At 42.4% G+C, this 16,378-nt stretch overlaps 1 protein-coding gene across 5 annotated transcripts in view; it reads right to left on the bottom strand.

Annotated features, from left to right (window-relative positions):
- CDK14 (cyclin dependent kinase 14) overlaps positions 1 to 16,378 on the bottom strand; it is a 701,555-nt gene that overhangs the window by 371,697 nt on the left and 313,480 nt on the right. For all 5 annotated transcript variants that reach the window (XM_073581965.1, XM_073581962.1, XM_073581963.1 and 2 more), the window contains one exon: positions 16,233 to 16,295. In XM_073581965.1, coding sequence (XP_073438066.1) covers positions 16,233 to 16,295 — 63 coding nt within the window. The remainder of the gene's footprint in view (positions 1 to 16,232; positions 16,296 to 16,378) is intronic.

Below are 16,378 nucleotides of genomic sequence, written 5' to 3'. Positions count from 1 at the left end.
GGTTATGGACTTTGTGGGATACAGTGGGGAAAAAAAGTATTTGACAGCCACCAATTGTACAAGTTCTCCCACTTACAAAGATGAGAGGCCTGTAATTGACATCATAGGTCGACCACAACTATAAGAGTCAAAATGAGAAAACAAATCCAAAAAATCACCTTGTCTGATTTGGCAAGATTTATTTTGCAAATTATGGTGGAAAATAAGTATTTGGTCACCTAAAAACATGCAAGATTTCTGGCTCTCACTGACCTGTAACTTCTTCTTTAAGAGTCTCCTCTTTCCTCCACTCATTACCTGTAGTAATGGCACCTGTTTGAACTTGCTGTCAGTATAAAAGACACCTGTCCACAACCTCAAACAGTCACACTCCAAACTCCACTATGGTGAAGACCAAGGAGCTGTCGAAGGACACCAGAAACAAAATTGTGGCCCCGCACCAGGATGGGAAGACTGAATCTGCAATAGGCAAGCAGCTTGGTGTGATGAAATCAACTGTGGGAGCAATAGTAAGAAAATGGAAGACATACAAGACCACTGATAATCTCCTTCGATCAGGGGCTCCACGCAAGATCTCACCCCGTGGGGTCAAAATGATCACAAGAACAGTGAGCAGAAATCCCAGAATCACATGGGGGGGGTCTAGTGAATGACTTGCATAGAGCTGGGACCACCATAACAAAGGCTACCATCAGTAACACACTACGCTGCCAGGGAATCAGATCCTGCAGTGCCAGACGTGTCCCCCTGCTTAAGTCAGTACATGTCCGGGCCCGTCTGATGTTTGCTAAAGAGCATTTGGATTATCCAGACGAATATTGGGAGAATGTCATATGGTCTGATGAAACCAAAGTCGAACTGTTTGATAGAAACAAAACTCGTTGTGTTTGGAGGAGACAATGCGGAGTTGTGTCCAAAGAACACCATACCTACTGTGAAGCACGGGGGTGGCAATATCATGCTTTGGGGTTGTTTCTCTGCAAAGGGACCAGGACGACTGATGCGGGTACATGAAAGAATGAATGGGGCCATGTATCGTTAGATTTTGAGTGCAAACCTCCTTCCATCAGCAAGGGCATTGAAGATGAAACGTGCACGGGTCTTTCAGCATGATAATGATCCCAAGCACACCGCCAGGGCAACGAAGGAGTGGTTTCGTAAGAAGCATATGAAGGTCCTGGAGTGGCCTATCCATTCTCCAGATCTCAACCCCATAGAAAACCTTTGGAGGGATCTGAAAGTCTGTGTTGCCCATCAGCAGGGCCAAAACATCACTGCTCTAGAGGAGATCTGCATGGAGGAATGGGCCAACATACCACCAACAGTGTGTGCCAACCTTGTGAAGACTTACAGAAAACGTTTGACCTCTGTCATTGCCAACAAAGGATATATAACAAAATATTGAGATGAACTTTTGTTAATAACCAAATACTTATTTTCCACCATAATTTGAAACATAAATCTTGCCAAATCAGACAAGGTGTTTTTCTGGATTTGTTTTCTCATTTTGACTCTCATAGTTGTGGTCTACCTGTCAATTACAGGCCTCTCTCATCTTATTAAGTGGGAGAACTTGCACAATTGGTGGCCGACTAAATACTTTTTCCCCCCACTGTATTTTCGGAAAGAACAGTCTTATGAAATACAGTAGTCCAACCCGATAACACAAGAACAAGGAAGGAATTCGAGAGCAGCCATAATAAACCGGTTCTTCCTTGTGGAAATCCACATTGATCGTCAGTACTTAATGTTCTGAACTCCGAAGAGACGGGAAGCCCTAATATTCTATTTTCTTTCCCAAAATTTTTCCAATATAAAATTCAAGCATAACAAATCCAGGGATGTCCTGTTTGTTATGCAAACCCTGCATGTGTTGTGGCTGTCGAACAACAGCGAGATATGCAGCCACAGGGACTCGAACATATTTTTCGAGCACGCCGAAGACACTCGGTCAGCACCCGAGCATGCTCAGATAACACCTTGTCCTAGCTCATTCACTCTTCACTACTGGTGACCATTTGTACTATGGGACAGGCCCTTTATTAGCATGGAGATAGGACCAACAAGGGCTGGATGCTGCTCCTGCAAAGCTCATGGTTGGCTTCCATGATACATATGGCCTTGGATACTAAATATAGGAAGCATTGTACACTAGGATACAGACCCAAATAACTACAATTCATTCCCATCAACCATCGAGGGCAGCTCACAATGTCCCAGTATATAAGAAGTGAAGGTCTGGTACATGGAAAACCTTTCACAAATACTTGAATTAGCTCTTTTGTGGGGCTCGGGGCTCCCAGCAGCAGGAGGCAGGGGCATGTCTTAGGTGCCGTAATCAGCCCTGCGTCTCTTTTCACTGTGCTGAGAGCTTAGCCTTCTGTAATGTGCCGAAGAGCCCTTGGATACAAGAATTGTCAAAAGGTTCGTATGGAATGCACGAAAAATGACCAAGTAACAGTCGGGAGATTTCCAACAAATGTCATTAGTTTACATCATTAGCCATCTGGGAGCAGTGGAAAAAAAAAAGTATCTATAGCGATGCTGGCTGGATCGGTCATTTGTGCTCATTTATAAAGTGCCAACCTATTCCGCAGTGTTGTACAGAGATTGACACCACGTATGGCCCATTTAACCATTGAAGAAAACTCCATGCAGATATTGACCTCGGCTGCAGGGGCACAGCGTGGGTGGGAGCGGAGGAGACGGAGGGTCGGTTGCTCCGGGTGTCACAGTCTATGGGGGTGCAAAATCATTTTGTTTTAATCTTCCCTCTTTGCTTTTGTTCATGCACAGAGTGCAGCAACGGAGACGAGTTTGTCATCAACTGCTGCGCTCTTCATAGGCAGCTACTGACACAAAAAAGCTCGGGACAACGAAGTGAACTTTGTCATCTCGATTGCTGCCTACGCAAAGCGCAACAGCCAATGACAAACTCCTCTCCATTGCTGTGCTCCGCTGCATCAACAAAAGCGAAGAAGAGGGAAAATTAAAACAAAATGAATGAAGACTGCTCCGATATTATGGTGTAGGCCTGTAGGGTGACAAATGTGCTCCCTGACTGCAGCCTTTCTAGATTTGTCTCCCATCGAGCACAGATTAGGGCGCCATTGGTCGGTGATTACGCAGGAGCTGCCAGCAGAGGATCTTCATGATTTGCCAAAGTGCATTCAGAGGCAGACAACCATTAATTTGGCGAATTTCCACTGTAAATTTGCTTGCGAAAAAATACACTGGATTCTTTACGCGCCAACATAGTACATGAGATTTTAAAAAATGCAATAACATTTCAGAGCCGAAGCGTAATGATGCTGCAGATGGCAGTTCACATTTCAACTTTTGCAGGTGAAACTACCCAACTCTAGAGTTAAGTTGCAAAATAATAGGTGAAAAAAACACCAACTAGAAAAAAAAGGCACAATAGGAATGATGAATCGAGCCCAAAGTGTCTATGAAAAACTCTTTACTATTATGTAATAAACTATGTAATGCCCAATTTCTCCTTTGGTGGGCGCTGCAAGGGACTTAAACACTTACTATCGAGTTCCCCAGTTAATCACAAGTGATCGAGGGAGGTCACGGCAGCAGACGTTGCTGCGGAGTGACTCATTCGTTTTACAACAATTGTGCACCCTGCATAGCTATTCTCACCATCAAAAAAAAAAAAAATACCGGTACTCTACAGAAATATAAGATTATCACAATTTCTTAAGATTTGTTTGAAATAGGCAGGAAAGTGTTGTGTAGAGAACATTGCCAAAAACTGTGCGCCCATATTTTTAGACCATGCCCCACTTTGGGCCCAGTTCCCACCCCCTGAATATGTCTGGACGTCGCGGCACTGACTGTTGGCCGTGGTGATCTGGACATCAAAGATTGATGATTCGCTCTCGGCCAACCATCTAATGTGTAGCATTGCCTCCTGACAGAGTATGTTGGGAAACTACACGACTCTTTTTTTTCTCCAGGATAATATCCACAGAGATAAATACCACTGAGGATATCACTGCGGGGTCTCTGCTACAAGCGGTCTGCAGCACATATGTTCTATGGTCACATACCCTTAAAAAGCAATCATCAGCACATGACCTACTAGTGTTTAAATCAGGATTTTGCATTAATGTTTTTTTTTTTTTACATATCACAATCAGTATTATAAATAAAATTAAAAAATACATATAAATATTGCAATATCAGACAGGCTACTGGAGCTTATTTGATTACAACTTCCTGTTGCTTCAGGAAACAACAAATGTACATTAGCCAATATGTTCAGACTCTGATCCTATCTTTTGTATTGAAGCATCTAATGCGTGTGTGCAATGGTCATTGTGGATCCTGTGTTCTCTTCCTTATATAGAGGTGTTATCAGTCATTGTACAGGAGGAGGAGGAGAGCTGTGACATCACCTATTGTGAATGGTGGATTCTGTGTTATCGACACTGTATATAGAGGTGTTATCAGTCATTGGACAGGAGAGAGAGGAGGTAAGCTGTGACGTCAGTTATTGTGAATGGTGAATTCTGTGTCACTTACTGTATATAGAGGTGTTATCAGTCATCGTACAGGAGGAGGAGTTGAGCTGTGACATCACCTATTGTGATTGATGGATCCTGTATTATCAGCTGTGTACAGAGGAGATACCCGGCATTGTAATCCTGCCTCTGATGATAAGGAACCTGCTGAAAACACTTTCTGAAATGTCAGGATGTACAAGTCTTAAATAGCACTAGTGGCCAGTGTGAAAACTGCAAAGTCACTGTTTTCTTAAGATCACTATACATATACAGTATATATATATATATATATATATATATATATGTGTGTATGTATATACACATACACACACGCGTAGCACAAAAACCTGAATGTAAGCAAAAAGTATGCTCAAGATGAAGCTATAGCTAGATCTATAAATAGCAGATAAGCTACCTGCTGATGGTTTCCATATTAAACAAGTAAAATACAATGAAACAAATGAACAAAGAAGGTAATAAAAATATATTACAAGGAAGCTTTTTCCACTTTTCCTTACTACAGTACCTTATAAGCTTGCCTTTAAAAAAAATTATGCCTGGTTTCGAAAATCCATTTTATCCTATGGGGATATTTCAGGTTAATAGAGGAGAACCCCTCATGTACAGATTTATCTCTCTGGGAGGACCCAGCACCTGGAATTTTTTCCAGAATCAGTTTCTAATATATATCCATTTTCCATGCTTTATACTGCAGCTCATCCTCATTCAAGGAAATAAGAGCAGAAATGCAGTACCAACATCAGCCCATAGAATAAAAAGTGGAGCCGTGTTTAATAAAAAAAAAAAACAGAAGATCCATCAAAATTAGACAATTTGCATATTAATTTTTTAGGATATACATGAAAGCCATGAAAAGTAGATCAAAGGACTGGAAAATGAGCAGGCTGTCCCGCCACATATCTGGATAAACCACATTTATGCTAGCATTGCTGTAGAGGAATATCTCTGGGGTCAGCACAGCAAAGCCCCCACGCACCATTGTGTGCTGGATATGAGAAATGCACAAAGGGCTAAAAATCCAATCTGCGCCCGCAGCTGCCGCCGCTCACCCGGCCGCGTGTGATCATACAGAATATTAAGGGTCTGGAGAGTGAACACACGACGGTGTAAAATGGGGGAATACAAAATGAACAAATGTCAACCTGGATAATTGATTCTCTATGGCGGCTGTGACAGGCGGCCTTAATTTGGTGTAATATTACTGGGACTTGTGCACACCTGCCTGCTCCATGGACTGTGAACGACCTAATATTACCTCTCAGCTCCATCAACTCGAAGGGCTCCTAATTTGCACATTTTTCAAATTTAATGGCATTGTACAAACTCCACCGTCCACAATCCACCAAAATGTCAACATTCTGCAATGAATCACCGGAACAAAAGAAAAACAAAACTCTTTATCTCAGATCTCTAACTAATACTTACCTATATCCAGCTATCTCAGATCTATCCGTCCATCCATCTATTATCTATCAATCCATCTAGTATCTATCGATTTATTATCTATTCTATTATCTATCTATCTATCAATCTAGAAAAAGAAAAAAAAGGAGCAACACTAGCAGACAATATAACGCCAATACGGGTGCAAAATCTTTCAGGCAATTACCAAACCTCCAGAGAGCTAAAAGAATAAAATGAAAGCAGCACTCCATCAAGAATTTAGGAAAAACTGTGATTTAATAGCCCATAGAGCCTCAGCAATGTTTCGGTGCTGTTGAGAATGGTGCTGCTTTCTTTTTTTTTTTTTTTTTAGCTATCTATCCATCTATCCCATATCTATCTATCTAATGTAGAAGACACAGCAAGAATAGGACCCTTGTGCAAGAACAAAATATAGGGGCCCCTTACACTCCAGTATCTCCTGATAACGTGCAATTCCATCTGCTTTGGAGGTAGCAATGGGCCCCCTTTACCTCTTGGGCCCTTCTGTGGCTAAAAAGGTTGCATTAGTGCTATTACCACCTCTGATCTAATGTGTATTTATCATTTCTATCTATCTATCCATCCATCGATCTATAAATCACACATCTATCTATCCATTTGCCCATCTATTTATCTTCCCATCTGTCCTATATTTATCAATTTCTCTATTTATGTACCCCTCTATCTCATGTCTATAGTTTTAAATCTTAATATTCTTCAATAAAGATTTATTCTTATATGTAATTAACTTGGTCGCATCTGCTTCCATTTGTTTTGAGTATTATTGTAACCTGGAAATGCGGATATTATTACACCATTTCTTTCCTTGGGTATCCATCCATCCGTCCACCCGTCTGTCCGTCCGTCTACCCGTCTGTCTGTCCATCTGTCCATCCATCCACCCGTCTGTCTGTCCATCTGTCCATCCATCCACCCGTCTGTCTGTCCATCTGTCCATCCATCCACCTGTCTGTCTGTCTGTCCATCCGTCTGGCCGTCCACCCACCCATCCATCCGTCTACCCATCCATGTCCCATCAACCCATCTACCCATCCATCCCCCATCCACCAGTCTACCCATCCATCCCCCATCAACCAGTCTACCCATCCATCCCCCATCAACCAGTCTACCCATCCATCCCCCATCAACCAGTCTACCCATCCATCCCCCATCAACCAGTCTACCCATCCATCCCCCATCCATCAGTCTACCCATCCATCCCCCATCAACCAGTCTACCCATCCATCCCCCATCAACCAGTCTACCCATCCATCCCCCATCAACCAGTCTACCCATCCATCCCCCATCCATCAGTCTACCCATCCATCCCCCATCAACCAGTCTACCCATCCATCCCCCATCAACCAGTCTATCCATCCATCCCCCATCAACCAGTCTACCCATCCATCCCCCATCAACCAGTCTACCCATCCATCCCCCATCCATCAGTCTACCCATCCATCCCCCATCCATCAGTCTACCCATCCATCCCCCATCAACCAGTCTACCCATCCATCCCCCATCAACCAGTCTACCCATCCATCCCCCATCAACCAGTCTACCCATCCATCCCCCATCAACCAGTCTACCCATCCATCCCCCATCAACCAGTCTACCCATCCATCCCCCATCAACCAGTCTACCCATCCATCCCCCATCAACCAGTCTACCCATCCATCTGCCATCCATCAGTCTACCCATCCATCCATCTACACATTCATGTACCCATTTATTCATCCATCCACCCATCCATCCACACGTCTACACATTCATATACCCAGTTATTGATCCATCCATCCATCCATTCATCCATAATAAATCTTGGTTTTATGTACACACTTAACTTAATAAATGTCCCTAAGTTAAGTGCGTACATAAAACCGTGTAAAATCATGTAAACAAAAAACAGGTAAACGTGTCGGCAATGGGAGGCTCGCCCTCTTTACTTAAGCCCCAACTTTTTAAAAAAAAATCACAAATTTTGATGCAATTGCATTTTTCCCCATACCGTGCTGGCATCTTGTGTGCTCTTTATCATATTAAATTAAAAAATGCAAAGTGCAATAGGGTCTTATCCAAATCATTTAGAGAGGATAAAAAAGGATGAAGCTCCCCTGAAAGGCTGGTGTCAGACACAATCCCTGGTGTCAGCCGCTGCAATATGCACAAGTGTTTCTACATACCAGGGCAGAGTGGATTTTTTGATATCTGCTGCCGATTTAGACACAATCCAAAAGAAGTCAAGATTTTGTGGTTGTCCTGAGGAAAGAGTCAGATGGACTCTGAAACGTGTCGAAATGGAACCACTTTCTCTTGAGATCCTTTGATTCATGTCTAAATCAGCAGCGCATGTTCTGTAACACGTGGCGGATTAAGAAGCCTGGTTTTCGCTTGTAATATATTGAAAAGAAAAAAACACAAAACAGAAACAAACGGATCCTAGGAATCATGGCCGACAAACATTTTCCAAAATACCTCAAAAAATATTTATAGGATCAAAAAAAAAAAAAAAAAAAAAAACCAAGGTAGCAACAAGAAAATGACCCCTAAAACTTTACTTTTAATTACTATTTAAAACCTGGACAATCCCAGTTCATAGGGTACAGGGTGATAATAAACAAACATTTAGACAGAGAATAATAACTACTCAGGGCCACTATACTCGCCCTAATAGGCCCTAACAGGTCCCTTCCTAACCGCGGAGGTTGGCACCCTAGTTGTTGATGATGTGGCGCCCCCGCTCAACGTCTGTGACCCTATAACACCCTGAAAAATCCTAGTCCACGACGAGGATACACAGGAGAACACAAACACACAATATACACCCGAAAATAACCCCTGGTGGAGAGACTATATATCGTCTCTTAGGGTACCGTTACACCTAGCGACTCACCAGCGATCACGACCAGCGCTATGACGCGGTCAGGATCGCTGGTGAATCACTAGGTGGTCGCTAGTGAGCTGCCACTCAGGCAGATCTCACCAGCGACATCGCAGGGGACGGGGATCGCTACTTACCTGTCAGATGCGGCGATCCTGCGTCCTCCCACCCGGCTCCACGCGTCGCTCGTCGCCACAGCAGGAAGCGCCGCAGGAAGCTGACGACGAGGAATGGTCCAGCAGCTTCTCGCGCGATCAGCGATAACCAGCGGGGGAGCCGGTCGGAGGTAAGTATCACATGCAGCGATATCACTAGTAATATCGCTGTAACGTCACAAAATCGGTGACTTTACAGTGATATTGCTAGCGATATCGCAGTGTGTAACGGGGGCTTTAGATGTAAACTTATCTCGTAGTAGCATAATGGGCATATAAGCCCACCCTAATTATATCTCGTAGTAAAAAATACTTATATCTTGCAGCTCTTTATGACTTATCTCGTAGTAAAAAAAGGCTTATGTTGCAAACAGTGACAGACCAGATATAGCCCCAAAAGAAAAAACGTTTGCATAGGAGAAAATGCAAAATGCAACCACAGTAATGCACAATCAATGCACTACAGGTTAGTAACCACAGAAAATCCACCAGATGGAAATTAATGGTATAAAAATGACATATAGACGCTGATTAAACAGGAGTAATGGACATAATAGTCCTAAATGTAAACCAGGATGGCAGTTGAAGGCACTCACTAAGTAGCAGAATGCCCTACTAAGCAAAAAACCATATTGCCATCCATCAATCTGTCAGTGTTAAAAAATTATTAATACTTATCAGCCATCAGAAGATATGAGGCCCAGCCCGATGCGTTTCTCCCTCCTAAGTGCCGAGGGTTCATCAGGGGCAAAGGAAAAAAGGGGGTTCCATCCCCCCAGCCGAGAGATCAGTGCAATGTGCGTCTATATGTCATATATGTTGGGATCGACATTTTCAATCAACTGTGCCGAAAATATATCCATAAAAAGGATAAAAACATAAATGACAGGTTTAAAGAAAATGCACTATAATTTTCATGAACAACTCAATATTTATAATGACAGAAATACAGAACAGAAGTGAAAGGAGGATCCGAGGAGAACCGCAGATCATTACAGATCTACGTAGTAGGAATATGGATCGTGACCAGACAATGGCGATGACGCAATCACATACAAAGCCCAAAAAGTCAAGTCAAAGATAATCTATGGATTATTGATTTCTGCTCTTCGAAAAAAAGAAAAAAAAAATCAGTAACATCTGTCTGTTGTATTGTGTGGTCTGGTAGAATTATCTTTAGTTCAATGGAACATATTAACCATATGATTCATCATTTGGGGAGGAGGGGTAAGTCACTTTTTTTTTTTTTTTTTTTTTTTTAGTATTTGTTGATCAAATTCCTCTAAATTGCTCATGTATTTTGCAGCAAATAAAAAATACTTTACATATTTTTTACCTTTACCTGTTTTGCTCCTTTTTAGCAGAAAATGTCTCACTTTTTGCAAATAGCTGAATATTTGTACAAAAATATCTGCCATATATAAGATTACTCAGGGGTGCGGGGGTGAGGTACATTTGCAGCAATTTTTGTTACTTTTTGAAAAGTTGAAACTGTTAAAAATCAGCCAAAAATGTCTGGTAGCCCCTAAAACTCCAACAAAAAGGTGCACATAAAAACAAAAACAAAAAAAAAGCAAGATGAACATATATAAAATAGAGTTAAAAATAAGTTTCAAATAATAGGTGAAAAAAAACACCAACTAGAAAAAAAAGGCACAATAGGAACAATGAATCAAGCCCAAAGTGTCTATGAAAAACTCTTTACTATTGTGTAATAAACTATGTAATGCCCAATTTCTCCTTTGGTGGGTGCTGCAAGGGACTTACACACTTACTATTAAGTTCCCCAGTTTCTCACAAGTGATTGAGGGAGGTCACAGCAGCAGAAGTGGCTTCTGAGTGACTCATTAGTTTTACAACAATTGTGCACCCTGCAGCGCTATTCTCCCCATCAAAAAAAAACTAAAAAATACCGGTACTCTACAGAAATATAAGATTATCACAATTACTTAAGATTTGTTTCAAATTGGCAGGAGAGTGTTGTATGGAGAACATTGCCAAAAACTGCACCCATATTTTTAGACCATGCCCCCTTTTGGGCCCAGTTCCCGCCCCCTGAATATGTCTGGACATCAAAGATTGAGGAATCGCTCTCGGCCAACCATCTAATGTGTAGGATTGCCTCCTGACAGAGTATGTTGGGGGACATAAGGATTGGGTGGATGGAATTTAAATCGGACTAACTTTAAATTTGACACGGAGATAAGCCGCTACAAGGTGATTCTGGCAGCAGCTCTCTCATGGAGAACAAGGGGAAATTGGGATAGCCAACGGTCAGCTGAGCAGTCTTCTAGTGGCACGCAGACGGCTTCAGGCTGCCCCATTGCCAGTAATTGGTGATGAACGAGTATACTCGTTACTCGAGATGTTCGAGATGCTCGGGTGTTCTCTGAGTATTTGGATGTGCTCGGAGATTTAGTTTCTGTCGCCATAGGGGCATGATTTGCGGCTGCTAGACAGCTTGAATACATGTGGGGATTTCCTAACAAATAGGCAACCCCCACATATATTCAGGCTGTCTAGCAGCCGCCAATCATGCAGCTGCGGCGACACAAACTATATCTCCGAGCACGCCCAAACTACTTGGAGAACACCTGAGCATGCTCGGGAAAACCCGAGCAACGAGTATACTCGCTCATCACTACCGGTAATGCTACATGTTCCCCAGTTACCACTTCCTGGCAGGGTTACAGATTTTGCCTGCCAAGATCACCAGGGGGCTAAAAAGTGTTTAGTGCTCGTCTCCACTTTCTGACAAGCTCGGGCACCGGATGGTGGTCCCCTCTTCTTACCCGGCTGCAGCACCTCTTGTCTCACACATGTATGCGCCATTATGGCACACACTGAACAACTTCCTGCATGTCAGCCCTTTATATATAGGCATAATAAAGATAACACAGGTTACCCATTTACATGTACAAAGAGGAACAAACAGGCAACTTATTTACCGCAAGAGGAGAGGAGCCTAACGAAGGTCTCAATGGCACACACTGAAGCGACTTCCTGCCTAGCAGCCCTCTATATATAAGGACTCTAGCGGGGCAAAGGCAGAAACAAGGTAAGTTCACAAGTCCAGTAATCATCCCTGAAAGGATCAGCTAGGCCTCATTCACACGTCAGTATTTTCCACGTACAAGAAAAATGGAGCGAAAAATTTTTGATCAGACTTCGATCATAATTTGATCCAAGTTTTATCAAGTTTTTCTCGTATGTGGAGGGGGAAAAAAAAGTTTCTCCACTTTCCCTGTTTTAACAGTCCGTGAAAGTTGAACCGCACTGGATGTCATCTTAGCGCAGTCCGTTTTTTTTTTTTTTTTTTAACGGAACCACAGACTTGCATTGGGGATTTTGATCCGACCCTTGGATCAAAATTGGACGTGTTACCGTGATTTTTAGCGGACAGCTCGGGCCGTGAAAAATCACGGACATGTGAATGGCCACATAGACTCTCTCATGTACCAGTGCTATTCGAGAAAAACATGGAAAGCATTTGTATGCAAAAAATGGATGTCTGAATGAGGCCTTATAAATTGCATCAGTATGAAAGTAATTCAGTATGTTTGCTTACTGGATCCTTTTCCATGATTACTGCATAACAGCCCGCCACACATGGGCTGTCTGCCACACACTGAAATGACTTCCTGCATAGCAGCTCTATATATACAGTGGGGGAAATAAGTATTTGATCCCTTGCTGATTTTGTAGGTTTGCCCACTGACAAAGACATGAACTGTCTATAATTTTAGGAGCAGGTTAATTTTAACATTGAGAAATAGAATATCAAAAATAAAATCCAGAAAATCACATTGTAGAAATTATATTCATTTATTTGTATTTTGCAGTGAGAAATAAGTATTTGATCCCTCTGGAAAAACAAGACTTAATATTTAGTGGTTAAACCCTTGTTGACAAGCACAGCAGTCAGACGTTTGTTGTAGTTGATGATGAGGTTTGCGCACATGTCAGGAGGAATTTTGGTCCACTCCTCTTTGCAGATCATTTCTAAATCATTAAGATTTTGAGGCTGTCACTTGGCAACTCGGAGCTTCATCTCCCTACATAAGTTTTCTATGGGATTAAGGTCTGGAGACTGGCTAGGCCACTCCATGACCTTAATGTGCTTCTTTTTGAGCCACTCCTTTGTTGCCTTGGCTTTATGTTTTGGGTCATTGTCTTGCTGGAAGACCCAGCCATGACTTGGTGGAGGGAAGGAGGTTGTCACTCAGGATTTTATGGTACGTGGCTCCATCCATTCTCCCATTGACGCGGTGAAGTAGTCCTGTGCCCTTAGCAGAGAAAAACCCCCAAAACATGTTTCCACCTCCATGCTTGACAGTGGGGATGGCGTTCTTTGGGTCATAGGCAGCATTTCTCTTCCTCCAAACACAGAGAGTTGAGTTAATGTCAGAATGTAAGAAATCAATTTTTTGTCTCATCTGACCACAACACCTTCTTCCCAATCACTCACAGAATCATCCAGGTGTTCATTGGTAAACTGCAGACGGGCCTGCACATGTGCCTTCTTGAGCAGGGGGACCTTGTGGGCACTGCAGGATTTTAAGCCTTTACAGCGTAATGTGTTACCAATGGTTTTATTGGTGACTGTGGTCCCAGCTGACTTGAGAACATTAACAAGCTCCCCCCATGTAGATTTAGGCTGATCTCTAACCTTCCTCATGATCAAGGATACCTCAAGAGGTGAGATTTTGCATGGTGCCCCAGATCAATGTAGGTTGAGTCATTTTTTAATTCTTCCATTTTCTTACTATTGCGCCAACAGTTCTCACCCAGCATCTTACTTATGGTTTTGTAGCCAATTCCAGCTATGTTCAGGTCCAGGATCTTGTCCCTGACATCCTTATAAAGCTCTTTGGTCTTGCCCATGTTGTAGAGGTTAGAGTCTGACTGATTGAGTCTGTGGACAGAAGTCTTTTACACAGGTGACTATGTAAGACAGCTGTCTTTAATGCCGGTAACGAATTGATTAGGAGTATCTAACTGGTCTGTAGGAGCCAGAACTCTTAATGGTTGGTAGGGGGATCAAATCCTTATTTCTCACAGCAAAATGCAAATAAATTTATATAATTTATACAATGTGATTTTCTGGATTTTATTTTTGATATTCTATCCCTCAATGTTAAAATTAACCTATCCTTAAAATTATAGACTGCTCATGTCTTTATCAGTGGGAAAACTTATATATATTATGATTATGGGGCCAATTAATTCACACCGGCACTGCACTCGACTTCGTTGGGTCCATGGCATTCACTACAGTTAAGGGGTCAGCCAGTTTCGGAGGACCCGTGCTCCGAGGAGGACCCGTCTTGTTCTGCAGTGTGTAATACATAGATTCCCAAGTGGTGGCACTGCAATAATATTGAACATTCCCTACAAGTCTACAACATAGATTACAGCAGATCACGGAGGGGGGTCCCAGCAAGCAGGCATGCAAATATATATATAGAGAAAAATTTCCGACGACCTTGTGATGTGAATGGCAGCATAAAGCACCAAAACAAGTGGAAGCAATTCATATAAGTAACTTGTCGACAGATCATCTAATTTAAATAGATGGTTAGACAAGAGAGCGCTGGATTGGATCGTATCCAAAGTGACACCCGCTATTGATTCAGACAGCTTTATTAAGGGTCTCGCTGTATTCGCCCATTCAGTCTGAAAAGAGAGATGTTGTGCGGACGGCATAATTAATACGGGCTCCCCCAGACTCTGGACACAAGCCAGCATTGTCTCCGCTATGTTAATATCAATCCGATTCATTCCATTTTTCATCTGCTGCCACCACCGGAAAGATCTGTACTAAACTGCTAATTTTAGAAAGGCATTATGGAAAATTCTAAAAAGAGGCCTGAGACAATCTAATATTATGGAAAAAATTAATAAGGGGTGAGAAGGTTAGAGGCGGTTACAAAATAGCAGCAGAAATATCAGAAAGAACATTTTTAATGGTGAAATATAATACTTAATTTTAGCCCTTCAATTTGTAATATGCTGCGGAACATATTGACAATTTCTAAATAAAGATGATCAACAGGGTGGTCCGAATATTTAGGGTTCAGAGCGGCACTTACAAGCTCTAAAACAAAGGCCTTGCAAGCGCTGAGCTCAATCTCTAGGAAACAAGGTTCAGAGCAGCACTTACATCGTCTAAGAGAAATAGCTTGTAAGCGCTGCAATCCTTGCCTACAAAACCACCCACCTCTGATGGATTGTAGAGATGGCCGATAACCGTAGCAAAGTAGAAATTAAATTCCATTAATTCTTGAAAACGGAGAGGATTTTTCATAAGAAGTGATTTGTAAAGTTTCATTTTTACCTAATAAAGAAGTTGAGCATAACCCTTTTAATCCGAATTTCATACCTTATTTCTATTATGTACATTAAAGGGGCAGTGCCAAGTATATGAGTTATCCGCTATTGATCGGATAGGTGTTAATGTGTCGAGTTGGTTGAGGGTCTGACTACAGGAACCCCAACGGACCCTGAAAATGGGGCTGTCATATTGGAGCTGAGGTCAGCCATATGCACCTCCTCTCCATTCATTCTCTATGGGACTGCCAACGATAGCCAAGTACTACGTCTGCCATTTTCGGCAACACCACAGAGAAGGAAAGGAGCATATGTGCGCATGCGCATCCTAATTAGCACTCCATGTACCACCATTCTGTGTGTTCAAGAAAAACAGTAAAAATTAGGATGTCCTCTAAAGTGGTCATGTGCATATTTGGTGTAGATAAGGTGAACCTCAAAATCATTCCTGGGGCCAAGTAACTCTAGCCCAATACCATCGTCTGGCAGCCACTGACGTAGCCACTGGACCAGGACAGATTCGCTCATCTCTAGTGTCTACAGCAAATATAGTCGTGTTGAGTTTTGTCTGATACATCATCACCTACATGTTTTGGTAAACCCCTACTAATGCAGTATCCACCCCCTGGCTACCAGAATGGAAATATTAAGCAGGCCATTCACGTTAGATAGAAGTCGGCTGATAATTCGGCCATCTCTCCTATCTCCCCCATATACATACACCTCTCTGGCCATTGCCAACATCCCCACCAAATAAAGGAATCATCCACTGAAATTCCAATGGCCGGATCCTTCTCTCCCCTGACATCATCTACGGGGAAGAGTCGTATACACTTTAATCATCCAATCCCGATGAAATTGGTGGATTTATCAGACTTATCTCAGTTGTTCATTATGCCTTACCTTCACATTATCAGGATGCAGACCCCCGGGGTATTTGTCCATGTACTGACACAGATCTGTATGCTGAAAGACAGAAACAGAAACCAGAATTACTGTCTCGAAAAATCACATCTCACTGCTTCACTGAGCAAACACACGTCTCAATA

The sequence above is a fragment of the Dendrobates tinctorius genome, unplaced genomic scaffold (assembly GCF_039654945.1).
Source record: "Dendrobates tinctorius isolate UK_male_01 unplaced genomic scaffold, ASM3965494v1 ptg000070l, whole genome shotgun sequence".
NCBI classification, from domain to species: Eukaryota; Metazoa; Chordata; class Amphibia; order Anura; family Dendrobatidae; genus Dendrobates; species Dendrobates tinctorius.
The sequence above is the reverse complement of the archived record's forward strand: the minus strand, read 5'-3'. Positions and strand labels throughout refer to the sequence as shown.